The 27,886-nt window shown below is 43.8% G+C and overlaps 3 protein-coding genes and 1 long non-coding RNA gene across 4 annotated transcripts in view; 1 reads left to right on the forward strand and 3 right to left on the reverse strand.

Annotated features, from left to right (window-relative positions):
- The window catches only part of LOC113017823 (butyrophilin-like protein 2), a gene marked incomplete at its 5' end in the record, with an annotated part of 237,182 nt that overhangs the window by 150,708 nt on the left and 58,588 nt on the right, over positions 1-27,886 (forward strand). The gene's annotated exons all lie outside the window — the stretch shown is intronic.
- Positions 16,750-18,823, reverse strand: LOC113017819 (nuclear factor 7, ovary-like). Its single transcript, XM_026160924.2, has one exon. It carries the CDS (start codon positions 18,576-18,578, stop codon positions 17,199-17,201), a length of 1,380 nt encoding a protein of 459 aa, XP_026016709.2. The 5' UTR covers positions 18,579-18,823; the 3' UTR covers positions 16,750-17,198.
- LOC145425813 (uncharacterized) lies at positions 19,424-20,480 on the reverse strand. The gene is made up of 2 exons (XR_013906563.1): positions 19,760-20,480; positions 19,424-19,684 (listed from the first exon to the last, which is right to left on the reverse strand). It is a non-coding gene; the product is annotated as an uncharacterized LOC145425813 (long non-coding RNA).
- LOC145422619 (uncharacterized) lies at positions 23,822-27,783 on the reverse strand. The gene is made up of 2 exons (XM_080294166.1): positions 26,743-27,783; positions 23,822-24,134 (listed from the first exon to the last, which is right to left on the reverse strand). Exon 1 carries the CDS (start codon positions 27,730-27,732, stop codon positions 26,803-26,805), a length of 930 nt encoding a protein of 309 aa, XP_080150292.1. The 5' UTR covers positions 27,733-27,783; the 3' UTR covers positions 23,822-24,134; positions 26,743-26,802.

Here is a 27,886-nt window from a genome sequence, read left to right on the forward strand (position 1 = left end):
TTCTAACCACTGATATACCACAACTTTATCCTTTCAACAGCTGCTGAAAGTTAGGGGACCTAGCTGCTATCGGATATTTATATAGAGATCGTCCAGCTTCAAACTGTATTACCCTTCAAGGACCTGCAGTTCAAAAAAGCGCCCCTCTGACAGCCAAACCCATCTGTTCTCTGATTGGATTGTTACATTTGTGATTGACATGACATTGACCAATCAGATGACAGGAAGAAAAATAAGGTCAAAATTCGTAGTTGTAACTTGCAGGGGTTTGTTTTGGCTAAGTCCACGCACAAATCTTTTTTACGCACACACAAATCTATTTATGACCACATTTTGAGCCCATAGAGTTGAGTGTGTGTGATCAGAGGTGAAGCTGCTTCCTGGTTGTTGATGTGTGTTTGTTGTCAGTCTGCCATGTTTAAATCAAGGCAAAATACTGTAGCTGTGTTTCTGCTAGAGCTGGGTGATAGAACGATAACGATATGTATTGCAAAATAACGTTTTCTCGATAGAAAAGTTAAACTATTGCGATAGGCCTCATCTCTCTTGTACTCTTTTTTTTAAAAAAAAAAAAAAAAAAAACAGCCAATCTAAATTAAGTAGCGCAGAGCCGAACCAATCACAGCCGCAGCATCACATCACGTGACTTGTTACGTACAGCCCAAGTGCCAAGCCGCACATGTGTATTTGTTTGGGAAGCAGCCAGCCGCCGTGCCGCCCGGGTAATGGAGGAAATGAGTGCGCCGACTAGAGAAAAATCCACTGAGAGCGTGACCGAAGGTTACCGAAGAGAAAACAGATGATGGTTCCAATGCCGGAGAGATTGTCGAACGGAAGAGCCATAGAAGTTCCGTAGTGTGAAGGTATTTCGGCTTTTTCAAGTCTGACAAAAAACAGAGTAGCGTGCACTGTAAATTGTGCCGAAAGCAAGTCTGGAAATACAATAAACCGGTGCATGCTCATCTCTGAATGGAAGCGCTAATTCGTCATTGGGATTTTGTCAGACTAAAGTAATTGTTAAAACTGTTTGAAAAGCTAAGCTATACAACAAGGAGAGATTGAGAATTTCCTTTTAGTTCTCAGTTGATTTGATATTGACAAAACTTAGTCAATTTTGTCTGTGTTACGCCCCACTTACAAATGAAGTGTTGACTGGGGTGAGGGGTAACACAAAGTGAAAGAGAACACATGAACTACTGGAGAATAGATGTCATTAAACATGATTTATTGCCCAAAACTACTACAGTAAAAATAAACACAGGGAAGCTCTTTTCTTCAGGGTCTCCAAGGCCAAAACAAACAAAACACCCCCTTTAGCTAGAAATCAAACCAAGTACTCACTAACCAAAACAAGATACAATGGCTGAGTTCCCTGTCTAACCAAAAACAGGAGAAAACAGTTGAAACTAAAATGGCAGAGAACCCCTACCTGCTTCCACAACAATGAACTAATTAACACAATCGCACAACCTTTGCTTACAATGAAAGAAAGAAAACCAAAGTTCCACAGAGTTTAAGGTCTCACACACATACACACTAAGGCCCGCTGCCCAAAACAATACAGCTCACAGCTCCGGCAAAAATGGGGGAAGTGGCAGGGGTGTGGCAGTTTAGGATGGCAGACTATATGCCGTGGCTGACGAGCTGGAACACACCTCAGCTGTGGCTCATGAGGCAGACCTGCAACACAAGAAAAGGAGAAAAGACACTCCTCTACAGAGGGAGAGCCACTAGAGGTCAGCGACCGTAACAGTCTGTTCTTCTGTAAAACAAACTAAGATTTATTTTTAGAATTAATATTTTGTTTCTAAGTGGTATTGACAATTTAGTAGTCTGTTTTGTTTGTTCTATTTTGAAACTTAGACGCTTTAGCGGCTGCCTTTTGTGTAGTTTGCAATATTTGCCTTTATTTATCTGAAAAAGTCTCATGTTCCTTAAGTACATCTACCCTGTTGAACTTATTATGGGAAATAAATATTTAAATAAAAACAAGCTGCTGATTATTTCACATTTTACTTGTGAGCAACGGCACATTTAAATCTTACAAATATAGTTATTTGGCTTATATCGTGATATATATCGTTATCGCCTGAAATGAAAAAAACATATCGTGATATGAAAAAATTTATATCGCCCAGCTCTAGTTTCTGCCCTCTTGCTGTAATGTTCCTGAGACCAGCTGAGCAAAGTTACTGATCTGTAAGCAGTTTCCAAATTCCAGAATCACTGCCTGGATCGTTCTACAAACTTTGGAGGAGACTGATCACATTATAAATTTGAACCTCTCATGCTGAAATCATCAGTGATCCCTGACACATCTGGACCAGCTGTGATAAATTGTTGTTCTCTTACATCATCATCTCCTCTGAATTTTGTTTTAAAATTAATTCATTCATGGTTGAGAACATACGAGCTGATCTTTGTACACTGACAAACCCCAGTTTGCCTGTGTAACAACTGTATTAGGAAATTAAAGATAATTAATTCAATAATTATCAGGGTTAATGACACAATCACACTGAGCTCACTGAGGTGTTAAAATAATCCTCTTTCAGTTTGCACTTTTAGTATTATTATCCTAGTATTTGAAGTGCTTCATATATAAACATTGTAAATTATGTAAACAGTGTAGTTTGTTTGGTGTGACAGAGCTGTTGTCACTGAATCAAAGGTTCAGATGTTCCAGCCTCATAATAAACAAACACATTTTCAGAAATTCGAGGATTTGACCTTCCAAAAGTCTCAGGCATGTTTTAATGATAGTGATGTGTCGGTTGTGAACGAAACGGCTCTTAGAGCCGGGTCTTTGAAGTGAACGACACGAGCCGGCTCCTTATTGGGAGCCATGGTTTTTTATTTCTTCTTTCTCTCACCCTTTCTCTCGCACTTTTTTTCCGCTTCACTCCACGTGCGAGCCTTGTGCTTTGCGCTGGGCAGAGGGGGGAGGGGCAGTAGTTACACTCAAGTAGCACAGGAACAGAGCGGGAGGGAGAGAGAGAGAAAGAGAGCCAAGGACAACAACATCACATTAGAAAGGTATAGTAATCATCCACAACTATTTTCAGTTGCGGATGATAAAGGATTCAGAAAGTTTATTCATGCAGGCCCATATGACAGAGAATATGCATCTTTTTGTTTTCATATTATAAATTATGTTTAATTGTGTTGTGGTTTGCAGTGTTTTGTGTTGTTTCACTTTAAATTTGTTTAAAAAGAAAAAACTGAAAATTTAAAGTTAAAAGTTGAAATGTGAATAGTTGTTTTTGTATTATATGATATATTTATTACATTTTATGTGGAGTGAATAAATCAAAGTATATTTACGGTGGCTGCTAGAGACAAAGCACGTACAAACCCCGAAGCACGTAAAAACTCCAAAACACATTAAAACTCAGAAGCACATAAAAACTCAAAACACGTACAAAACACAAACAGAAGTGCTCCAGGACGCTAGGCGCAGTGTTGAGCTTTTGTTACCTAGTGGCTACACAAGCCAGGATGTACCAATGACCGGATTTGGTGTGTTGTAGTAACAGGTAAATGAACAATATATTATTTGTGTATAAATACACAAACAATACACGCTTTCAATTGTGTAATTTAAGTGATCTAGGTAGCTCTGTTTTGGAAGTTCAGTTCACGCTAGAAATGTGTTTTGGAGTTTGTACGTGCTTTGTCTGTAGGGGCCACTGTATATATTTATATATAAACATATATAAATAAAACCACTTTTTTTACATTAGTTATCCCCTTTGTGCATAATTTTATATTGTTGTTAATTATAAATTAATTAAAGCAACAAAACAACCTGAAGAGCCGTTTGGGAGCCGAAAGAGTCGGCTCTCTAAAAAGAGCCGGAAATCCCATCACTATTTAATGAGCTCTCACAGATCTGCATATCAGCTGGATGAAACCAACATGACCTCCGACCCTGAACGAACTGTTAGACCTGTTATCCACATAGCAAAATTGGCATGGCCCGAATCTGGGCCACACAATGTGCTTACACATGTTCCACATACCACAAAGAATGACGACCCTTTGGTGACCCACACATGGGCCAGCACAAGGCCAGTTGCAGACACACTGCTGGCCCTGTGCTGTCCCAGAACACTTTCAGCTCTGGTCCCAGAATTCAGCCTAATGTGTACCTTAATTAAGCCATGTAATAACAACATGTGCATAATAGTGCAAAAGCAACATGACAAAACTTTGTTCAGACAGTGAATGGAATGATTCTTATACAGCATTTTTCAACTCTCCCAGATTACTCAAAGTGCTCTATGCAACATGCTACATTCACACACTTTCTCTTAACTGAGTGCTTCCTAACTACATTCATATATGCTCGCACTCATGACATGCAGACTGGAGAAGCCAGGGATCGAACCACTAACTTTCCGATCAATAGGTGACCTGCTCTACCGCCTGAGCTACATCCACTCACTGGCAAAGATGAGTAAACCCTCACTAGGTTTTGGATAAAGTGTACACTCACAAACCTGTCAAACGTGCACTTGAAACATTGGCTACCATTGCGGTATAGTATTGCAACATGGCATTTGGGTCTTCTAACTAAAATAGGAAAATAGGAACATAAATAGTGTCGCATTGCCAGACCTGGCGCACATCTGGTTGACATACACTCTGCCATGACACCAGTCAGTCAGAAGTGCCAGCTTGATGCTGGATCCCGGCCAGGCCTGTTTTCTATGAGCCTGGGCCACATAAACCAAACCACAATCGAGCCAGATATGGCATGACTGGCCCATATCTGGATGACAAACGTCTTATCGTGCCAGAAGTCAGCCAGCAGTGCCGGCTTGATACCAGATCCGGGCCAGACCTGCTTGCTATGAGGGAAAAGGGGATGGATTCTGTTCTGTTCTTCACTGACAGCTGACACCTCACACCTGTTTCTCACCTGCAGGTCAGACAGGAGGAGACAGAAATGAACTGTGAGTCAGACGATCTAAGGACAGACACCAATGAACTTTCCTGAACATCCAGCAGACATCTCTGATGATCATCATGCTCACACTCAGACCAACAGTGTGTGTCTGTGCTGTCAGTGACTCTGAACTACAGTTTATTCATCTTCAGGCTGTTCATGAGATTTACTGACACAAAGTCAAACCGTGTTACAAACATACATGAATTTTTGTGAGCTCTAATGTCAGGATCAGTGAGTGTTTTTGTGTTGGTTTAGGTTAGGCAAATTAATTCTTTTATGTTGGTGTGATTGTTTATTAGCTTCATGTGACTTTTTCCTCCTTAAGTACAGCCCACTGGAAAACACTTTGTATAAAAAAAATCTTCTCTTTGCTTGACATTTTTTTAGTTTGTAAATCCATCTCATCAGACTTAAGAGGTTTTACAAACTGTTATAGGGGGTGTCCAAATTCATGGGCTGCATCCTCTTGAGGCTGCATTTGTAGGCCGATTATGTCACAGCGACGTGCTGAAGGCTGTCCAAATTCGTAGACTTCTCCGAATGCAGCTGACAAATCTCTTCTCCTTTTCCCCGAATTTGAAGGATGGGTCGGGTGTGTCCTTTGTGGCCCACCATATCCCAGAATTCATAGCGCGGCCCAGCCAATTCCAGTTTTCAACAATGTCGGCAGCTACTAAGTTTTTAATATCACTCTTATTACTCTTTCTGGGTCACAAAATAAACTTTTAACATATTTTCAGGCGAGAATGTAGCTGTGGAAAGTTCAAATATCTGCTCGGTTTATCAAGATATCACATATTTGCAAATGTTTGAATGTGTGGTTCATACAGAACTTGGTCAGTGACACTCACATAAACACATGAGTACATTACATTAACACATGAAAGCAGAATATGAGCAGAATGTAAGGGCTAATAAAGCCCTTGAGGTGACTTTTGTTGTGATTTGGTGATATATGAATAAAATTGAATTGAATTGAATAAAGATTTACAAGGGTTAAAGATTTACACATATACCTGTTGAATGCGTTTTTTTCATTGTTTTTGTCCCTGCAATCACAGACAAACCTCTATTTTTGAAGTGTCTTTGAGCAACTAATATACATCTTCCTCTGTAATATAATGCTGTGGGTAAACATGGCTGCTCTGGATTTACATCTGTGGATGGATGTGTTGATAAAATTATGAACCTGTATCTGCTGTGCGGACAGACCGATCACTGGAGTATTAAAGCTGCTCTTGAGTTTAAGTTTTATCCCCAGAATACTGAGTTTAGCCTCCATCTCCTATCTGTCAAACAATCTTCGACAAAAACTTGACTGGATTAGTGAGAATGACAGTTTTAGAATAAAGCCAAGAGTCACTGACTGCATGAACACATCAGGTATTCAGCAACTTCCTGTAAATTACAAGAAATCAGAGTAGAGGAGAGTAACTGAATACACTTCCTCTTTGTGAGGATAAAGATAAAGCCTGACAGCTTCTCTTGAATTCATTTCATATGCTGTTTTTTCACAGATGAAACCAGCCAACAGTAAACCAGATGCTTTACACCTACCTTCACATGACCTTCATCTGTAAGTGTTGGGTCTGTGTTTCCACAAGCCCTGCTGGTTTAGAAACGTATTCTTGTTAACGACAAAAACAAGATGAACATCTTTTACTTGCTAGCACAATACACACAATACACATCACAGCACCTCCCACGTAAAACCCCCCAAATGGTTCTAAGACAAGGCACTATGTGTGTGTGTGTAAACATCTGTATGCATGTGAGAATGTGTGTGTGTGTGTGTGTGTGTGTGTGTGTGTGTGTGTGTGTGTGTGTGTGTGTGTGTGTGTGACCTCCTGCTGACCAAAAGGGTCATATAAGCAGGAAGCAACATCACAAGAAACAGATTTTCCAGATACGATGTATCTGCAATAAAAGCCTCTCCCAGCACAGTGGTCAGAGACAAAGGAATGTCTTGATCCTATAGATTGAACTCAGACCTTACAAATTTAAGAAGCATAATGATAACATTCAACAATTAGACTTAACACAAAGGATCTCTGAAATTCTCAGAAACTCATAATCCATCTCCCAGTGGGTGCAGCAACCATGTGTCAAAAGTGGTCAATTGAGAAATGCTAAAAAGCGTGTTCATGTAAACATCGTCGGGTCTGCCCTGGTACAATGGGACTTCTGCTCCTGAACCTCTGCGCACAGCGTCTGCAAATCGGGGCTGTACGAAGTCACTTCATCTTTACGCAAGACTGCAGTATATTTTGGTGATCATAACGGTTATACCGTTTGAAATATTAAGCTGTTTTTGCAATTTTTTGGCCCATTGAAATTAATGGACCACATGACAAGTGTGATCACTGATTTTTCTTGCATAGTGAGCTGTGTCTTAGTTCAGTGAGATGAGCAGCCATTCTCAGAGTGGGGGGCCTGGGTTTTAAGTCCCGCTGATGGCAACATTTCTTTTTCAGTTTGCAGTTAAACTTTTTTAAAAGTCTTTTCAACACAAATTTCAGCTTCTTCAGCTGTTGTCAGCAGAAACTTCAGCTTTGTGACCTCTTTTCTGCGCAAGGTTCTGCTTATTTACAACTTTTCAGTAGCATTGTTCTGCTTTACGATCTACTTTGTCAGCAGTGTCCGCGTCTGAAACAATGGATGGAGAGTAGATTCCCCAGAAATTCTTTCCAGGAAGCAGTGAAATACAGAAAGGAGAACTTTGGAAAGAGCCGACAGTCTTTTACTGAAATTCGCAGTGTTATGTTGCTGCTCGAACTGAGCAAGTCAGTTTGTCTCATAACTGGTTCCTTCATAAAGCAAGGCACAGGGTTTGTGCTACACAGCAAATTCTGGTCTTTGGAATAAACTCTCAGGGAGTTCAGATTAACTACATTTGAGCGTACATGCGTGACCATCAAATGAACTCTAGTGCAGAGTTAGAGTAACTCTTTTCCGGGAGTTGATTTTTCAACTCTTTATAGGAGTTAAAACTAAACTCTCACGGAGTGAAATTTCTACTACCATATAGAGTAAAATTTAACTCATAACTAGAGTTAAGTTTGATATTAACTCTTTTGTAGTGTTACTCATCAATTGAAAAAAGTTTTAGGTTTTAGGTGCAAATTACTACAAAAACACAATTCTGATTATTATGAATGTATGGATTTTATTTATCAAAAATAACATATTCAAATATGAATGCTGCATGGATTAACATACATTCTGTGTAACAGTACTGTAATAGCATAATATCCACCATTATTGGCAGCTAAACAGTTGAGGTCAGATAGGCCTAACATTGGGCGAAAAAAAAAAAAAAACAGAATTAAAGGAAAAAAATGACTACAGAATAAGCACTTCTTGTAATGCAGTGTTAACGCGAGGAAGACTCTGTAAAGTCTCCATCAAGCCAACAAATTAAGTAATGCAACTCTCTCACAGAACATAAAATTGTGAATCACACCCATATGACATTTGGGCATCAAAACATTTGAAATGTCTTACTTTCTCCCTTCCTAGGACCAGTATCTTCTTAGAAGTGGTTTCATTTACCTGAATAGCAGGACACTGATCATGGAAACACGTTTCATGGTTAACATGCATAACAAAAACAGAGAGAGAGAGAGAGAGCAAGTCTTATTACACACTACAGTTGCAGAGCAAACTACATGAAATACTATATTAAATTATTTTTCTCTAATCTGTTTTATCTTCGTGTTTAAGCTTTTTCAAGTAATGGCAACTAAAGAGTCAAGTATAAGTCAATTAAGTACTGTATCTACATTTCTTGCATGTATGCTGTCCAATAGAGGCTGAACCATTTGAAGTCCGGCATCACTTGTGTCACTGCTCTGACTGCTGGTGGTTGAGACAGACAATGTATCTGTTAGACTTGGAGAGGAGGGCTCTTCCACATGTTGCTTCAGGACAGTCAAATCTGAGGGTGGCAAATAAAAATATTAGAATATAAGGTATCTACAATCAAAAACACAACACAACAAAGATACCATTTATGCACACAGGGCCAGTAAATTGCACGGTTTGATTAAATTATACCTTCTCCAGGAGAACAGATGGTTATTTTGTATTTTATTATGGTAATATACAATTTACATACCACAAGGTGTGAGTGTCACATAGTGTGTTAGGTCTGAGCAGTCACGTGTGGTGGATCATAAATTTGATTAGTTTTGAAGTTGTACATCTCTGTTCCTTACATTTCATGTCATGCCCTTATTAATGTTTTATTTGTTGCTTTGACTGTTTTCGAATAGAATATGCAGTGGGAATATAGAGGGAGATAAGTAGTGAAAGTTTTGCCTGGGTTGATTGTGCGTCGATCCATTGTTAATGCCTCAGGGCTCCAGTAGGTGGGTTCGCGCGCTTCCTCCTTCACTCAATACAGACGAGTGAGAGTGAGAGCTGCGTGTCTGTGCCGCTCTTTCACCTCTCCTCACTATTTCCCCTTTTTTTATGTAACTGTCATGCACAAATCTGTATAAATGTGTGTTACTGTTGATTATTACATTGTTATCATTGTTCATTGTAGCGGAAGATGTGAATTGCAGACTATTTTGCTGAGAAGTTCCAGTTAATCTCTGTTGCTGTGTGTCATGTTTTCAATAAAACATCAGTAGTAGTGAGCAAGCTTCTTTATTTTTTTAACGTGGCTCACATCCATGCACGTAAACGTAACCTGCCGCTGCTTCTACAACACAGTATATATCACAATTTGGTTAGACAGCCCCCTAGTGGTGAAGCTGAACTACCCACATAACTCCTATCAACACATCCCCTTTTCTTTAGATGTTAACTGCTGAACAACACTGTGGAAACATACCTAACATTGCATAGCTTGAATTACATCACAAACATTTGTGACAGTGTAAACTACTGAACACACAATAATGCAGAAAGTTCCTTTTTGATATATGTATATATATCTAGCTATATATGTATACACCAACATATACATATATATATATGCTTAAAGGTTTAGTCTATCAGGTGGCTTGATAGAGCGTGCTGATCTTCTGACAATGGGTGACTGGTCTCTTTGCTCCACACTGTCCTTCATGGGTGTTGTTGGTTCAGGTGGTGTGTTGTCATCACACTGTCCTTCCGATGGTCCCATTGTCTTTTGAGTGTACAGTAAACTCCTCCGATTTCTCCTTAATATCAGTCCATCTTCAGTTTTCACATTGTACGATCTTGGGTTTACCTCCTCCAGTACAGTTGCTCTGTTTTCCCAGATGTTTGCATCTTCCACTCTGACTGCTTCATTGGGTGCGAGTGGTTTTAGACTTTTTGAAGACTTGTCAAAGTTGATCTTTTGTCTCTTCTGCGACTGTTTCATTTTATCTCTCACTTGTTTGTGTTTCCTGGTTGTTGTGTAAGGAAGAGTGGTCCGTAGTTTTCTTCCCATTAATATTTCTGCTGGTGACTTGCCATGCTCCAGTGGTGATGCTCTGTAGCTCAGTAGTGCCAAATAAGGATCTGCCTTACTATCTTGTGCTTTCTTTAGTAACTGTTTCACAATGTGCACACCTTTCTCTGCTTTCCCATTGGACTGTGGATGCAGGGGGCTTGAGGTCACATGTTTAAAGTGATATTCCTGAGCAAATAGTTGGAATTCTCTACAACTATAGCAAGGTCCATTGTCACTATGAACAATCTGTGGTATCCCATGTCTAGCAAATATTGATTTCATGCGCGTTATGACACAAGTAGCTGACATGTTGGACAATAATGCCATCTCTGGATAGTTTGACAAGTAATCAATAACCAGCAGGTAGTTTTTTCCTTATGTTGTAGTATGTTTTGCATTCACCTCTTGGCCATTTCCCATTCAACAGTGTTATAACTCTTTGCAGACTAGAGTCCTTTTGTGTTTCAGCCTTGATCTGATGTGATTTTCTGTCTGACATAGGAAGTGACTCTGCTACCAGGTTTACATGTATATTTACATCCATCTCTGTGGAGCTTTGCTCTTTGTTTGGGGTTGTGCCCCTAGAGAGTGCATCTGCTAACACAGTATGTTTACCTGGTGTGTAGATCAAGTTGAAATCATAGCGCTGTAGCTTCATCATCAATCTTTGAATGCATGGAGACATTTCACTTAAGTTTTTCTTGATTATGGCTATCAATGGCTTGTGGTCAGTCTCTGCCACAAATGTTGGCAAACCATAGACATAGGTGTGGAACTTATCAAATCCAAAGACAAGCCCCAATGTCTCTTTTTCTATTTGGGCGTAGCGAGATTCTGTCTCTGTCATTGCTCTTGAGGCATATGCCACTGGCCTCCAGTGGTCTCCATAAGCCTGCAACAACACTGCGCCGATCCCGGCCTTCGATGCATCTGTTGACACTTTTGTTTTTCTTTTTGGATCAAAATACGCCAAAACTGGCTCTGTTGTCTTTTTCAGTTGTTGCCACTCGTTTTCCAGTTCTTTATTCCATCTGAACTTGCAGCTGTCACGATGAGTTGTGTGGCTGTCAGTGGCTGGACCCACGTGCAGGACTCGGAGACAAAACATTAACTTAAACGACAGCTTTATTTGCTGGTGAGTCACCCTTGGCGATACATAAACAACAACTTAAACTAACTAGACTGGAGATGCTGAAGATTGCAGACAATGAGAATACACACACAACAAACGTGGAGGACGCAACAACTGGCAGGGAAAAACACAGGGCTTAAATACATACTGAGGTAATTAGGGAATGTGAAACAGGAGGAGAGCACAGCTGGGACTCATCAGACATGACAAGACAAGGGGAGGCAAAACTCAACACATTGACATAGTACACAGACTTTCAAAGTAAAACAGGAAACTGAACAGACGTGGACTAAACTAGGGGATACAGTGACAGAAATCAAACCCAAGAGAATCAAAACACATCATGAAATCAAAGATAACTAATACAAACAGAAAAACACTGAGTCCACAGACTCAGGACCGTGACAGCAGCTATTGTGTAGAAGCTGTCTCAGGTGCACTGTTTTGGCTGCCAGGCTTGGGATGAATTTTCCAATAAAGTTAACCATTCCCAGGATTCTCAACACACCTTTTTTATCTTCTGGACGTGGCATTTCCAGTATAGCTCGTAGTTTTTCCTTGTCCGGCTCGATGCCTTCGGCTGTCAGCTTGTCACCGAGAAAGGTAATGTCACCCACGCCAAACTGACATTTTGCTCTGTTCAGTTTAAGTCCATAACGTTTCACTCTTTCCAAAACCTTTACTAGTCTCTCATTGTGCTGCTATAGTGTGGATCCCCACAAAATGATGTCGTCCATATAAACTCTGACTCCCTCGATTCCTTCGATCATATGCTCCATGGTCCTGTGGAATATCTCAGGAGCTGAAGAAATTCCAAAAGGCATTCTCAAGAAGCAGTAACGCCCAAATGGCGTGTTGAACGTGCAGTATTTTGTACTGTCTTCATGAAGCTTTAGTTGCCAAAATCCTTGGGACGCATCTAGTTTGCTAAAAAATTTTGCACCAGCCATTTCACTTATTATTTCTTCTCTTGTAGGTATCTGGTAATGCTCTCTTTGTATGTTAGCATTTAAGTCTTTCGGATCCATGCAGACTCCAAGAGCGCCGGTTGGTTTTTTAATGCACACCATGGAGTTAACCCATTCAGTAGGTTCTTCAACTTTTCTTATAACTTCCAGTGCCTCCATCCACTCTAGTTCCTCTTTGAGCTTGTCTTTAAGAGCAGCTGGAACACGTCGAGGTGCATGAACCACAGGCTGAGCTCCTTCTTTCAGCTTTATCTTGTAGGTGAAGGGTAAGACTCCAAACCCCTTGAATATGTCTGGGTACAGATCCACTATTTCTTTCACACTTTTGGGCTCACATGCTTTATCTCCCAACAGAGATTCATGTCCCTCTGGCACAATGATAAACATCAGACTGTGATATTTTCCTTTTACCCTGAGCCTGCATTTACCTTTGGTTTTGATTGGTTCTCCATTATATGCTTGGAGTAAACTGTTATTTTGGAATATGTGTGGTTTCGTTTTCATTGCTTTCACATCCAGCTCATTCACCAGATTAGCCTTGGCTCCTGTGTCCAGTTTGAAAGTTACCAGGGCTCCATTCACTGGTAACATCTCTGTCCATTTGTCCTGCTTCACTGTACTGACTGCAGGTTGGTCCATGGGTGTATCGTGCTGCATTACCATTCCCACAAAAAACGTGTCACTAAGAGCAGTTTCTTCTACTGTGTGTACTCTTTCTTTTTGTTTATTCTTTGAAAAACATTGCTTGGCAAAATGGTTTTGTCCATTGCATTTTTTGCATATTTTACCATAAGCTGGGCATTGTTTCCTTCCATGTTTTGTGCCACATCTTTTGCACAAGAAAGTGTCTTTTGATTCTTTCTGTTCTTTTTTGTACGTGCGCCCTGCCTGCCGTGTATTCACTGCAGCTACAGCTGTACTTTCCGTGTCTATTTCCCTCGGCGACCCGCTGAAGGTTTTTGCATGTTGTATTGCGAGCTCGCTGGCATGACATACTTTCACAGCACTTGCTAAAGTCAGATCCGCCTCTCTCAGAAGCCTCTCTCTCATCTTTATATATTTTATTCCAAATACGATCTGATCTCTTATCATAGATTCTTGCAGCTGTCCAAAATTGCATGTTCTTGCCTTTAACTTGAGGTCAGTCAGAAACGTATCAAAACTCTCTGAAGGTTGTTGTATACGTGACCGAAAGACGTACCTCTCAAATGTTTCATTCTTTTTGGGCGAACAGTGTTCATCAAACTTTCTCACTACTTCGTCAAACTTTTCTTTGTCTTCTGCAGTTGCGAACACAAACGTGTTATATACTTCCACCGCTTGTGGACCTGCTACGGTAAGAAGCAGTGCAATCTTCCGTGTATCAGGCTTACTATCTAGGCCGACAGCTTGCAGGTATAGCATAAACCGCTGTTTAAAAGTTCGCCACTCACAGTCCACATTTCCGTTCCAGTTGACGGCATCTGGTGGCTTAACACTGTCCATGATGACCTGCTTTACTGGTTCACTCCTGGTACCATGTCGTGTTTTCAATAAAACATCAGTAGTAGTGAGCAAGCTTCTTTATTTTTTTTTAACGTGGCTCACATCCATGTACGTAAACGTAACCTGCCGCTGCTTCTACAACACAGTATATATCACAATTTGGTTAGACAGCCCCCTAGTGGTGAAGCTGAACTACCCACATAACTCCTATCAACACACTGTGTATGCTAGTTTTCGCTATTACTCCGCCATATTGTGTGAAGATTTTTCTGTTACTATCTGTATAAGTTAACTACTGAAAGACATGCAGTACTTAAAGTATTATTTCATTGCTGTGGAAAGTTAGTGACTGTGTCAGCTAACATGTGCGAGTTAAAAAGATGTTTTTTTCTAATGCTACAGTTCATGTTATCTAAAGTATTCTCATCAGCTAATGCAGCGAACAATAGTGACTTAGTTTGGATACAGTTGTCCTGAGACTGAGTGCATCCATAAGAATATTGTTTTGGTTGTATTGCTTCTGAAACTCAATACAGACGAGTGAGAGTGAGAGCTGCGTGTCTGTGCCGCTCTTTCACCTCTCCTCACTATTTCCCCTGTTTAAGGGCACAACATAAACACTGAGGCTTCAAAATGCAGCATCTACAACACTGTCACTCTGCCTCCACCATGGAGACAGTCTCCATGGTGATGAGTACAATTGGCAGCTGAAACTGTTGTGAACTTCTCCATGAGTCATATTTCCTGTTTCAGAGCTGCTGATTGGCTCTTTGGGCCCTTTACCTTCAGGAGGTCATGGACGAAGCACTGAAGTTGTTTGTCACGTAAAAAATATTTTTAGTTTATAATAATTTGATAAATAATAAAATATTAATAAAAACTGGAGGTTTTTTTTAGAACTGAGATTTTAAGCTATTTATGCCTTTTTTGCTGCTCTTTTTTAAACTTATTCCCTTTAAACTGTATTTATTCTTTTTAAAATATATTGGTTATTGCACTGTAGAGGCTGCTGAGGAACAGTATTTCGTTTCAGGCTGTGTAACACGAAATGACAATAACCAATAAAGTCTTGAGAGCTGCCATCATTGTTCCAGCAGGAGGCAGTAAAACACCAAACTGCACCTGTTGTGCTGAAAAGGTGTGAGCATGTGCAGTAACCCAGTAAGTTACCTGAATATCTCTCTCTCAGACACACACACACACACACACACACACACACACACACACACACACACACACACACACACACACACACACACACAGTACTGATACTAATGACTCGCTCTCAGATCTATTTGGGTTTAATGTCAGGGTATATTTGTGGATGAAAGTTTTGGTAGGACACATGATGTGGACAGTCTGGTAATCCCAGAATATTTTAATGTAAGAAAACTCCAGACAGCTCTGGAGAAAGTTTCAGAGTAAAAGCCCTGGAGTGTTTTACATGTTATTCTGTTGGATTAAATCTGACGGAGCTGATTTATAAACACTTCACTGCCAGGTATCAGGTGACCTGCAGAGACTGATCCTACAAACACTCAGAAACAGAGTAAACCAAACTGCACCACAGTGATCAGACGAAACCTTCCTGACATGAACACAGCTCCTCAGTAAAAACTGTGAACCAGCAGAGAGACTACACCCAGCACCATACACCACCTCTCTGACACAGTACACCCTCGGGCAGGTGGTGTCCCCATAAACAGTCTGAGAAGCTCTGATTATTTACTATGTTCAAACAAACTGAGTGTCCACAAACGTCTGAGCTCACAGTGAGAGCTGCTGGCACAGTTTGGAGGTGTTCTGCCCCCTGCTGGACACACAGAGCTACAACATGAGGATCAGAGGAGGCTGGTGCTGCTTCACCTTTAGACACAAGAAGGAGGTCAAAAAATGTAGAAACAGAGATTGTTTTTAAACCTGTAAAGGAGGAAATCCTGACGAACCAATCCACAGCCAGAAAAGAAGTCTAACTCTGTGCTGCTCCAATCAGGAATCAGCTCTGTTACTGTGTGAGTGTGTAAAGTCACAGAGTAGCTGGTTTCAAATGTATCTATAAAGTTTATTCACATTTTATTTAGGCTTCAAAAAACAGTCCAAGTTTATTTCTTTGGACTTTGTTCACTTAATGGATGTTTCCCTGCATTTCTATTTTCACACAGTTTATTTCTTACAGCAGGAAAACTGAACAGAATGTATGTAAGAGGTCAGAGTGAGGATGACGTCACTTAATACAGGAAATACATGTTTGTCTGTTTTGATGATGAAGGACTTCTTCAGCTCTGTAAACAGCTACACTTGAGAGGACAGAGGTGATTTCATGGATCAATAACAATGTGTTTATCAGCTTTCATCATCGCAGTGCAGACATGACGTCAGATCTATCAGAGTGAAGGCCGTCTCTCTGATGACGTCACAGAGCAGAGTCCTTCTGTCCAATAAAGGATCTCAGATCAGCTGCTGCCATCTTGTGGCCACAGTTGGTTACTGTCTCTGAAAGTTGTCTCATGTTTCCTGTTGTCCTGCTAACAAAGGCTGGAGCTCATCATGCTGAGAGGGCAGCAGCATTTTGTGGCTCTTCACACATGTTCATTATATTCTGATGATCCTGGATGGAGACAAACTACAGATAAGTGTGTTCAGCCCAACTAGTTTATCTCATTACAGCAGTTTGATGTTTCCCTTTGAATCCCCCTGAAGATCCTGACAGTGAAGCACGTACATAATACTCCAGCCTTTCAACTCTGAGCTTATTTAGTTCTATTAATACACTGAAATCTCATTTGTGTCATGAAGAAAGTCTTTAATCAAACAGAATTCAAAGATCAGAAACATTTCATATATGGAGTTAAACATGAATCATTGTTTCAACAACATATTTATTGTTGTCATAAACAGACAAGAAGACAACAACAAACTGCTCCTCCCATTCAACACATGTCAGTCCATATCCCAGCAAACTAAATCATCTCCATTTACACATCAAATAGAAACATGAATCACTTGTAATGATTAGAAACTTGATAGAATTTCAAATCTAGTTTGGGGAGTCATTCAGTGAGAAACAGTGAAATGATTTTCCATGTGAAAAGGTGGACAGCAGAAACAGAAAGAAACAGTGAAACTAAAAGAGAAACAAAGAGCTTTGGAACAACGAGGCAGCAGGAGGACAGCTGCAGTTTAACAGCTTCAACTCACTGACAGGAAACAACATTAGAAACATCATCATCCTCAACTCATCTGCTGCACTGACACCTTCAACGGACACACCTTCACTTTACCAACAGTTTGAATAAATGGAAACATCCTGTGAGTGAAAGTGTGTGTGAAGGTGTGTATGTGTGTGTTAGTATCAGGATCAGAGAACGACAGCTTTCCTCTGTTCCAGTCCAGATTCACTCTGATCCTCTGGAGCTTCTTCTTTACTGAGAGAGCAGATTCTGCTGATGGTGAGTGTGCTGAGTATTCACCTTCATCAAACCATATTCCCCATAATCCGGACCGTACACTTCCCTTTCTCTGCACAGACTCTGCTAACACACCCAGATCCCACACTGTACTGTCTCCAACTTCAACATCCCAGCTGTGAGTCCCTGAGTTAAAGCCCTCAGAGCCCAGGACAGAGAAGTAAAAATCAAACCTCTCTGGATTATCAGGAAGCTGCTTCTCTCCTCCTGGTCTCACACTGGTCAGATCTTCAGACAGGATGAGGTTTGGATGAGCAGTGTTTGGGTCCAGAATGAGAGGAGTGTAGGAGACCATGTCCTTCATGTTGTTCCAGATGTTGAAGGTCAGGTTGCCCAGGTGTTTGGCCTGGTCTATCAGAGCTCCTGAGGGCAGCTGTGGATCATCCAGCAGGGGGCAGCGCTGGACTCTTTCCACTGCAGCCTTGTAGTTGTGCAGGAATGAGACGTCTTCAGCTCTCAGCTCCTCCTCTGTGGCTCTGACTGTGTCTGAAAGAGCTGCTATCTCTCTGCTCAGAGCCTCCATCTTCTCCTTCATCATCCCACTCTTCTGCTCCTCTTCCTCCCTCAGTGCAGCCAGCCTGGCCTCCTCTTCCTCTGCTAGAAACTGCTGAAGCTTCTTAAACTGCTCCTTAATCTGCCTCTCTGTGTGTCGGGCCTGGACCTTAATGTGTTCTGCTGTTTGATCAAACTTCACTTGAACTTCTTCACAAACCTTTAACTTCTCCTTTAAGGGCTCCAGAGTTTCCTGAAGTTCCTTCTTGTGTTGTTGTGCAGCTTCATCGATGGGTCTGAATCTGTGATTGGTGTGTTTTTCTGAGGCACAGCAGACGAGACACACTGGCTGCTGATGGTCCAGACAGAAGAGTTTGAGTTTCTCAGAGTGCAGACTGCAGAGAGCCTCTGAAGCTCTCTGATCTCTCTCCTGTAAGAACGACTCACACAGGTTCTTTAAAGCCAGACATAAAGGTGGTTCATCCTTTGAAGATCTTCTTTTACAAACTGGACACTCATGTGTTGGTCTCTCTCTCCACCATCTCTTCAGACAGTCTTTACAGAAGCTGTGGCTACATGACAGAATAACAGGATCTCTGAAGACCTCCTGACAGACCGGACAGCAGAGATCCTCCTCTGATCTGGAAGCCATTGAGTCTGTGAGTGAAGCTGAAAACAGCAGACAGGAAGTACAGTCAGTCCTGGCTCCCCTCCCTCCTCTACCACCTTCACTGAAACTTCCTTTGAGTCGTGTTTTTGCTCAAACTCACATTCAGTGTGTGGAGCGTCAGCAGCTTGAAGCAGCAGTGTTGGAGTTTTCCACTTTTCTCTCCTGTAGCTGGACTCACTCAGAGGAAGCTGCTAGTTTGGTCTGAGCTCAGTCTGATCGTCTGTGCGTCTCTCTTTACTGAGGACGAAGAACTTCCCGTTTCCTGGTTTGTCACATTTGAGTGACGTGAGGGGAGGAGACAAATGTTGCTGTTTGACTTTTAACTAAGGTGTGTTTCAATCCTGCCTGCAGCTCAAAAGCTGTAAAACAGGTTTTGTGTCTTTTCACCTCCACAGGTCACAACATGAAACCTGTTGTGAAGTTTATAAAATAAAGTGTCACTCGGTGGTGCAGCTGTTTGTCAGCTTCTATTTTAGACTTTGTTCTGGTTCTTGTTCAGGTTCCCAGCAGTGGGAGTGTAATGCAGTCACACACACACAGGTGGTGTTAAGGTGGATTCACTTAGTTACAGACAGTGGTGTTATTTCCTGTAACTAAGGGTGTGTTTCACTCCAAAGTTCAGACATTAACCTGCCAGAAGTTGTAAAAGTTACTGATAAAGAGCTTTTATCTCAGAAAGCAGAAAGAAAAGAAATAAGTGTGAAGAGTGCAGCAAAATGTTTTAGTGTGAGCTGGTTCATCTGATCTGGTTGTGTAAAAGTCACTGCATGACACTGAGTTTTACTTCTGTCACGATTAGTGGAGCGGACTCAGGCGCAGACCACAAGTTTCTTCAAATCAAAAGTGAATTTATTTACAGTGTTCTCCACGGTGACACACACACACACACACACACACACACACACACACACACACACAACGGTGTCTGGGAAAAAGGGGTTCCAGGGTCCGGGAGTGAAAGGGGCAGGAGTCCAGGGAGGGGAGATTTCCATACAGCCCTCGCAACCACACACAGCTCCTCTTCTTTCCTCCATCACTGTTGCTCACGCTCAGTCACCGTGCACAGGGAAAACAGGTCCAGGGGAAATCTATACACAGACAGAGAAACAGTTAGTCTCCTGGTTCAGACACGAACAAACTTTGCAGAGTGCAGGACGACTGACGCTGACGGCTCAACGATCCAGCGACGAGTAGAGCAGACTCGCCATCTTAAGTAGGACTCCAATTCTCATAATCAGCGGCAGGTGTGCTGATCATCTCCAGGTGCGTGGGCCAGGAGCAGGAGCCCATACTGAGCTCCGCCCCGGCAGGAGAAAGAGAGAGTGGGAGAGGACGAGAGAGAAAGGGAGAGCAGAGGCGAGAGAGGAGAATAAACAAAACAAAGCGCCTGACTGCTGTCAGCTGGCGAGGTGCGGGGACCATGACAACTTCTGTGTTACTGACACTCATCTCTGACTCAGAGAAACGATTTCTCCCCTGTGATCTTCACACAGTGGTGAGTTACATGTGTGTGGAATTTTTCACGTTTTATAGAATTAAATTTCCTCTTACTTTCTTTTTTGTTAACCTGAGTCACTGATCATTTGCAGTATTACAGAGTCTGGCAGTCTTTGCATGATGTCCACGTCACTGTAAGTTTCTAGCTGACTCTCAGGTGTGACAGGTGTGCCAGCAGGAAAGAGTAATAATAACCTGCATCCTGAGGTTTGTCATGCAGGATTAAAGGAGCCAGGCTTTGTTCACACAGCTAGGATTGTATTTTACACTGACCCTGGGTCAGTATAAGTATCATACAGTTCAAACGAAGCATTGAAACTTGCACATATTTATTACAGATGCACTAAAGAAAAACGGGATATTTAGAGTCAATCTGTGGCTGCGATTAAACACTTTACTGGAAACTTTATTAACCAGTAACTTCATCAGTCATGACAGAAGCTAATATTTCTGTGCTAACATCGCTTAAACCAGTGGTTCCCAAACTTTTTTTGCTGGGCCCCCCTTTGTTTTACAAGAAAAATTCCCCCCCCCCTTTGTGCGCATGAACACATCCTCCAACCACACACACCCATATTTTGCTCCATTGCATGTGGCTATTTTCACGCCACGCTGTGCGCCACGTTATTGTTGAGATGAATAGCAGAATGGCAGATAGAGACAAAATACTGTTAATCTTACCATCTTCAGGTTTTACACGCTTACATACACACACAGTTACTGTCCCTCCATTTAGAAAGGCAGAGGCGTCACGATGTGATTATTTTACTGTAGTTATTTTTTTTGATGTGTAATAATATTCAATATTACTATCAATGCATTTTCCAAAAAATGCCTCTCTGTGCAAAATGGGTTTAAAAACATAAACAACTGTAGGATCCTGTTTGTCCGTGATTTAAACAGCCCAGCGCTGCTCCTGATGAAGGGAAAACCAATTCTGCAGGGAGACCTACCTCGGCACTTGTGCAGGTGATTTTTCTCTTACTTTCTTTTTTCTGTTATTTACTAAAAAATCTGTCAAAGAAATAATGAATTCTCCACACGTGTTTGAAGGTTGCTGATACGTTCATCTAGCACAGACCTATTGCTGGAACGCCAAGACAATTCTACTACAATGGCAAAGACAAGACGCAAGTCACCAGAGCTCTTTGTGTTGCTCGTGCATGATGGAGAGAACTGTGACGAGCATCGTTCTCTCTGTTAAGGAATATATTCTAAAATACTTCTTCAGCAAAGACTCAGAGAAGAGAAACACACAGAATTTCTTGCAAGCAAGGGCAGTCTCCGGACTGAGAGACTCGCGCCTGAGAAACTGCCCCGGTCTTTATTTTATACTTCATTGGGTGTGTGTGTGTGTGTGTGTGTGTGTGTGTGGGGGGGGGGGGGGGGGGGGGTGTCAGAGTGTGGCCCCATAAGATCTTCCCTAAACCTGCTGGTCTCAAAGTCCAGCAGTTCATCAAACCAAAAGGCACTTAGACTAAAACAGACATAGCTACGTTAATCCTACCATAAAACAATAAGACAAGGTACGACCTCTCTCATGCTCCTAGGATGTGGGGTGAACACCCTAGAATGTTACAGACCTCCTAGGATGAGACATTCTTTCAATATGCCACCAACTATATACTTCTACACACAAATGATTACATGCAGCATTCTACCATATGCAAACTTATATCACTAAAAGATTATACTGACTACTAAATACAATTTTCCATTGACACCCTCCAAGTAAGCAAATGAATGCTAACAGTCAAACATAGAAATTAACATTTGCAAAATCATTCCAGCTTTGTGGTGCATCTCCTCCAGGTGTGTAAATCACACATGCAGAGTGGTTTGAGTTCCTCAGAGCTTCATAAATGTCTCTTCCAGTTGTTTCTATCACTGTCCATATGACCAGAGTCCAAATGCAGACATGGGTATAACAAACACACCAGTTAGTTTTGCTGTTTGTCAATGTGGCTTTCAGTTATCTTCAAGGCTGCAGGCCTTTGTCAGCACTTGTTTTATGGCCTCTATCAACCCTCATCACCTCATTTCATGCATTCTTCCTGTGGGGAGATACTTATGACTCCTCTATTGTCCTTTCGTCTCTGCAGAAAACCTTTTTTGGAAAGGGTATTGGATTCAATGATTTTACTGCTGTTGTAACCCCACCTGTTGAGTCACTTCAGCAGTCTTGTTCATGATGCAAATGACAACAACAATGACACAAAGGAAGACCCTCTTCAGAGTGTCAAAGCATGCATAGCACAGTGACACAGCATTAGGTGATGTTCATAGGAAACTGCTGTCAGTCATTCCCCGTCACCACCATAGCTTCTGCTTTCTGTTCACAGAATCACGATGCCATCCTTGAACTTCCTCTCTGCACTGTCGATTGGAGCTTGGAACGCTCCCCTCATCCTTCAGATCTCCATCTGTTGTCCACAATCTCCTCGTGATTACCTCTGGAAAGCCCCGTGGCACAGCTCTCCATCCAGTGCAGCTTTATGGTCATTGCTGTGGTTCCAGAATCTTCTCATGATGACCAGTAGGTCCCCAAACAGCATGACCTTTGACCTCAACCCCTGCCTGGGCTGTCAGCTATGGTCCCTACTTCTCGCTGGGTCTCTGAAGATTTCTCAGGAGATTCCACCCTTGGGATCATTTCTTCCAGCAATGCTCTGCTGCACCTGCATCTCCTCACTAGAGGAAAAACTTCTATTTGGAAAACATGTCAACCATCATCAAACCAAATTTTCCTTTCAGTTCAGTGAACTTCACTTATCAAAAAATATAATTATTTATTATTTATTAATTATATTATTGGTTTATCACGTTTTAACTTTCACTTATAGGCCATCAAAGTGTTTATTATCTTTACCCAAATAATTGGAGCAGAACTTGTTCCATATTCAGTTTTTCAGCAAAACGTGTTTGAGAAAAGATTCATTCTTATATCTGGAGGAATAAATATATTTCAATAAATATTAACGTTAGCCTGCGACTTTGTTCCAGTTTTGAATTTTGGCCCACTGTGTATTTGAGTTTGACACCCCTGATCCATAGCTGGCGATTTTTTGTTTTTATGGGCCGATGGATTTTTTTTTTTTAAGGAAGGGTATATATAATGAAAGGTGTTGGATTGGCCAATTGGTCATGATCGACTCTGGGCTGGACCAATTACAGCCGAGGAGGCCGGATGCACCCTCCCCCTTGTTTAGCAATCACGTGATTTTCGCGCATTGCATGCCGGGAACTCGTGGCAAAACAATCCAAGTACCGCATCAAATGCAAGCATTTGCAGCACCGCAAAACGTTCATTCTCCGGTTCCAATACCTTCTTGTTTTTTCTTTGCCGCACAAAAAAGTCTCGACGAAAAGACAAAGAAAAGATACGAGGAAAAAATCAAAGGAGTGAAAGGGTCAGACCCTTACGAGCACACAGAGGGACCAAAGACGTCAGCGTGCTGCCCAACTTTCACCACGCTCAGATTTATAATCATACGCTTCTTGGAGGAAGTGCATACACTCATGAAGTTTAGTAACTTCAGGTCACTGCAACAAGCCCAGGTACAGTTTACCGACGGATGGGTGCAGGACCTTGAAATGCACCGTGTAGAACGAAAGACCATCGTACGAACAAAGGTAAGTTTACCAGTCTCACAAATCGTCGTCATAAATACACATTCGTTAACCGTTTATTAATATTGTGGAGGTATGTAACAACGACAGGAGAGGTCTCAGTGTCTCACTCCAACCACTTTATTAACTGACAGAACTTCACATATAGTCAGCGCCAAAATCTCCACCCCCACACTTCCCTTCAACTTGTGTGTGAGTGGAGCCACCTGGTGGTCCGCCACACATACCCCCCCTTGAACACACAGTCAGGTCTCCATTCAGTCCAGGACCCTGGGTCTAAGCAAACGACCCGCACGACTGAACCTGGGAGGGAGAGAACAGGCAGAGGAAGGTCCATCCTGTGAACGAGGCTGGTGAAGGCGAGCAGGAAAGGCAGGAGGAGGCTCAAACGTTGGTGGTCCGGGGGTAGTCCTGGGGGGAAAACCAGAGACTGTCAACCCCAGCGCAGGAGGTCGGCCACGGCGAGGGGCCTGGGCCGGCACTACATCACTGTCCGGAAGAACATGTGCTGGTTTAAGTCTGTCAACACACACAGTCTCCCTTCGACCCCCAAAATCCAAAACAAAATGTTTCTGGCCCGGTTCAATAACCCTGAACGGGCCGTCATACAGCGGCCGCAGCGGTGTCCTGTGGGCATCGTGCCTGACAAAAACAAACTTAGCAGTCTCTAAAGTCTTTGGAACAAAGGTGTCAGGCACGCAATGGTGCACCGGACCAGGAACCCGAAGCGAGTGCAAAAGCGGGGTGAGAGAGAGCACCGATGGATCGAAGCAGGGAGGAGGATTTTCAGGCAAGAATTCTCCAGGCACGCGGAGGGGCTGACCAAACACTAGCTCAGCTGGGGAAGCGCCGAGATCCTCCTTAACCGCAGAGCGCAGCCCAAGCAAAACCCACGGGAGGCGGTCAACCCAATTGCCATCCTTTAAGGAGGCGCGAAAGGCAGCCTTCAGCGACCGGTGGAACCGTTCACACATCCCATTAGCCTGCGGGTTGTATGCGGTTGTGCGGTGGACTTTAGCCCCCAGTCCATCAGCCATGGCCGACCAAAGCTCGGAAATGAACTGGGGGCCTCTGTCTGACGTAATGTCCGCGGGTGGGCCGAAACGCGAGACCCAGGTCGACAAAAACGCCTTGGCCACCACTGCTGCGGTAGTGGACGCCAGGGGGACCGCCTCCGGCCACCTGGTGGTCCGGTCAACAACAGTCAAAAGGTGCGTAAAACCTTGTGACTGCGGCAAGGGACCCACCAGATCGACATGCACATGATCGAAACGTTTGCCGGGTATGAAGAACGGCTCCGGGGCGCCTTGGTGTGTTTATGAACCTTCGCGCGCTGGCAGGGAATGCACGCCGACGCCCATTCCTTAACAGATTTGCGAAGGCCTGGCCAAACAAATTTAGAGCTGACCAGTTTAACAGAGGCCCGGACCCCTGGATGAGAGAGAGCATGTACCGAGTCAAAAACTTGACGACGCCAGGAAGCGGGAACCACAGGGCGAGGGCAGCCGGTGGAAACGTCACAGACGAGGAGGGGACCACCGTCCTGCACGGGTCTGTCCTCCAGTATGAGGCCCGTCTGGGTGGATTTAAGCTCGAGGATGTCGGGGTCACCGCTCTGATCGGCAGCCATGGCAGAGTAGTCTATGCCGAGAAAGACGGGAGAAACCAGCGCACGGGACAAACAGTGAGCCACATGATTGGATTTACCAGCCACGTGCCGAATGTCCATGGTAAACTCAGAAATGGCTGCCAACTGGCGCTGCTGGCGTGCACTCCATGGATCGGAAACCTTGGACATGGCAAACGTCAAGGGTTTGTGGTCCACGTATGCGGTAAAGTGACGACCCTCGAGAAAAAAACGGAAATGACGAGACGCCAGGTGGAGCGCCAGTAGCTCCCTGTCAAAAACGCTGTAATTGCGTTCGCTGTCATGTAGCGTACGGCTGAAAAAGGCGAGCGGTTGCCAGACACCCGAGATTCGCTGTTCCAGCACCGCACCCACCGCTATGTCCGACGCATCAGTGGTCAACGCAATCGGCGCTGAGGGGGATGGGTGGGCCAGAAGGGCAGCATTAGCTAACGCTGACTTAGCATCAGAAAACGCTTGGATGCTGTCCGGAAACCAGTCAATGGGGTCATTAGCTTTTTTACCCTTTAACGCCCCATAAAGGGGCTTCAGCAGATGTGCCGCTCTGGGGAGAAAACGGTTGTAAAAATTCACCATCCCCAAAAATTCCTGCAGTGCCTTAACAGTCGTGGGACGCGGAAATTCCGAAACAGCTCGGACTTTGTCAGGCAACGGAACCGCGCCCTCGGCGGAAACACGGTGCCCAAGGAAATCGAGAACGGGCAACCCAAACTGGCATTTAGACGGATTAATAATCAGTCCATGCTCCGCCAAACGCTGAAAAACCTGACGCAGATGGAACATGTGCTGCTCCTTCGAGCTGCTGGCCACCAGTATATCATCAAGATATACAAAAACAAAGGGCAGCCCGCGCAAGACCGAGTCCATCAACGGCTGGAAGGTTTGGGCGGCACCTTTCAGGCATCAGATTTAGGCACCATGTGTAACGGAGAAGCCCAGGCACTGTTCGAACGCTGCACGATGCCCAGACGCTCCATGGTAGCAAATTCTTCCCTAGCGACAGCCAGTTTGGCGGGGTCGAGGCGGCGCGCGTGCGCGAACACCGGGGGCCCTACTGTAGTTATGTAATGCTCTACCCCATGCTTCGTCACCGTGCTCGAGAAAGTGGGGACAGTGAGTGAGGGAAACTCAGAAAGCAAACACTGAAAAACGTCACCCGAATCTACTGAGTTAGCATGCACCACGGGCTGAGCACCCCGAGTCAAACAGGGTAATGAGGAAAAGGACACAGCATCAATTAAACGTCTGTTAGCCACATCAACCAGTAGTCCGTGAGCACAAAGAAAATCAGCGCCTATTATAGGCACAGAGCTAGCAGCAACAACAAAGTTCCACTGAAAGTCACGGTCGTGAAAGCAAACAGTCACCAACCTTTCACCGAAGGTTTTGATGGGAGAGCCATTAGCCGCTGTTAGCAATGGCCCGCAACCCTCAGCTAGCCTGTCCGAGCCAGCCGGGGGAAGAAGGCTCTTCTGTGAGCCGGAGTCCACCAGGAAACGCCTCCCCGAGCGTGAGTCCTCTAAGAAAAGCAGCCTTTCCTTGTTGCCAGCGGTCGCGGCTGCTACAGAGCGCTGACATGCCCGTTTCCCTGGGTCTGGAAACTGCAAGGCGGGAGGCAGCGCCGTGCCTTCGCTCCAAAACGCTGGTGATAAAAACAAAGCCCCTTTCCGCGGTGCCGCGGTGCCGCCGTGCAGCGATTCCGGCCACAGTGGACGAGTCGGAGGGCCCGTGGAGCATCGGTGAGGGGGAGGGGGAAAACGCTGGTGGGTCCTGAATAACCGTCTGGACGCCGAAAGTCCTGGTAGCCAGGAGGATGCGATCCGCCTCTTCCGCAAGGGAGCAGTAATCCTTCGTGGCCAATAGCGGGGAGTTGGCAAGGCCAGCGCGCACTGGAGCCGGCAGCTGTCGAAGAAAGAGGTGGGTGAAGAGAAATCCTCCGTCCTCCGCGCCCAGCAAGGACAGCATGCTCTCCATGAGCTCGAGGGCGGTGCCGTCGCCCAGGCCCGCGATGGAAAGGAGTTTCTCGGCCCGCTCAGCATCAGAGAGGGAGTAACGCCGCAGCAGCAGCCCCTTGAGGGCGGCGTACTTGCCCTGGGCTGGGGGATCCCGGAGGAGAGTCATCACACGGCGGGTTGACAGCGGGTCAAGTGAGGCCACCACATGGTGGTATTTAGTGTCGTCGGCTGAAACTCCACGAAGAGCAAACTGAGCTTCTACGTGCATGAACCATGAAGGAGCATCGTGAAGCCAAAAATCCGGCAATTTAAGCGCCACAGCAAACGCAGCCATCGGCGGAGGTGAAGGTCCGGCGGCCGCCGATGCTTCCAGGCCAGAGCTGGCTTCGTCGTCGAGCCTTAGCATGTTCACTACAGGGGTCACCAATGTGGAGGTATGTAACAACGACAGGAGAGGTCTCAGTGTCTCACTCCAACCACTTTATTAACTGACAGAACTTCACATATAGTCAGCGCCAAATTCTCCACCCCCACACCTCCCTTCAACTTGTGTGTGAGTG

The sequence above is a fragment of the Astatotilapia calliptera genome, chromosome 3 (genome assembly GCF_964374335.1).
Source record: "Astatotilapia calliptera chromosome 3, fAstCal68.1, whole genome shotgun sequence".
NCBI lineage: Eukaryota > Metazoa > Chordata > Actinopteri > Cichliformes > Cichlidae > Astatotilapia > Astatotilapia calliptera.

Bases quoted from the DNA above. Each gene is read 5' to 3' on its own strand.
- LOC113017819 (XM_026160924.2), bottom strand. From the start codon at position 18,578: ATGGCTTCCAGATCAGAGGAGGATCTCTGCTGTCCGGTCTGTCAGGAG.
- LOC145422619 (XM_080294166.1), bottom strand. From the start codon at position 27,732: ATGCTAAGGCTCGACGACGAAGCCAGCTCTGGCCTGGAAGCATCGGCG.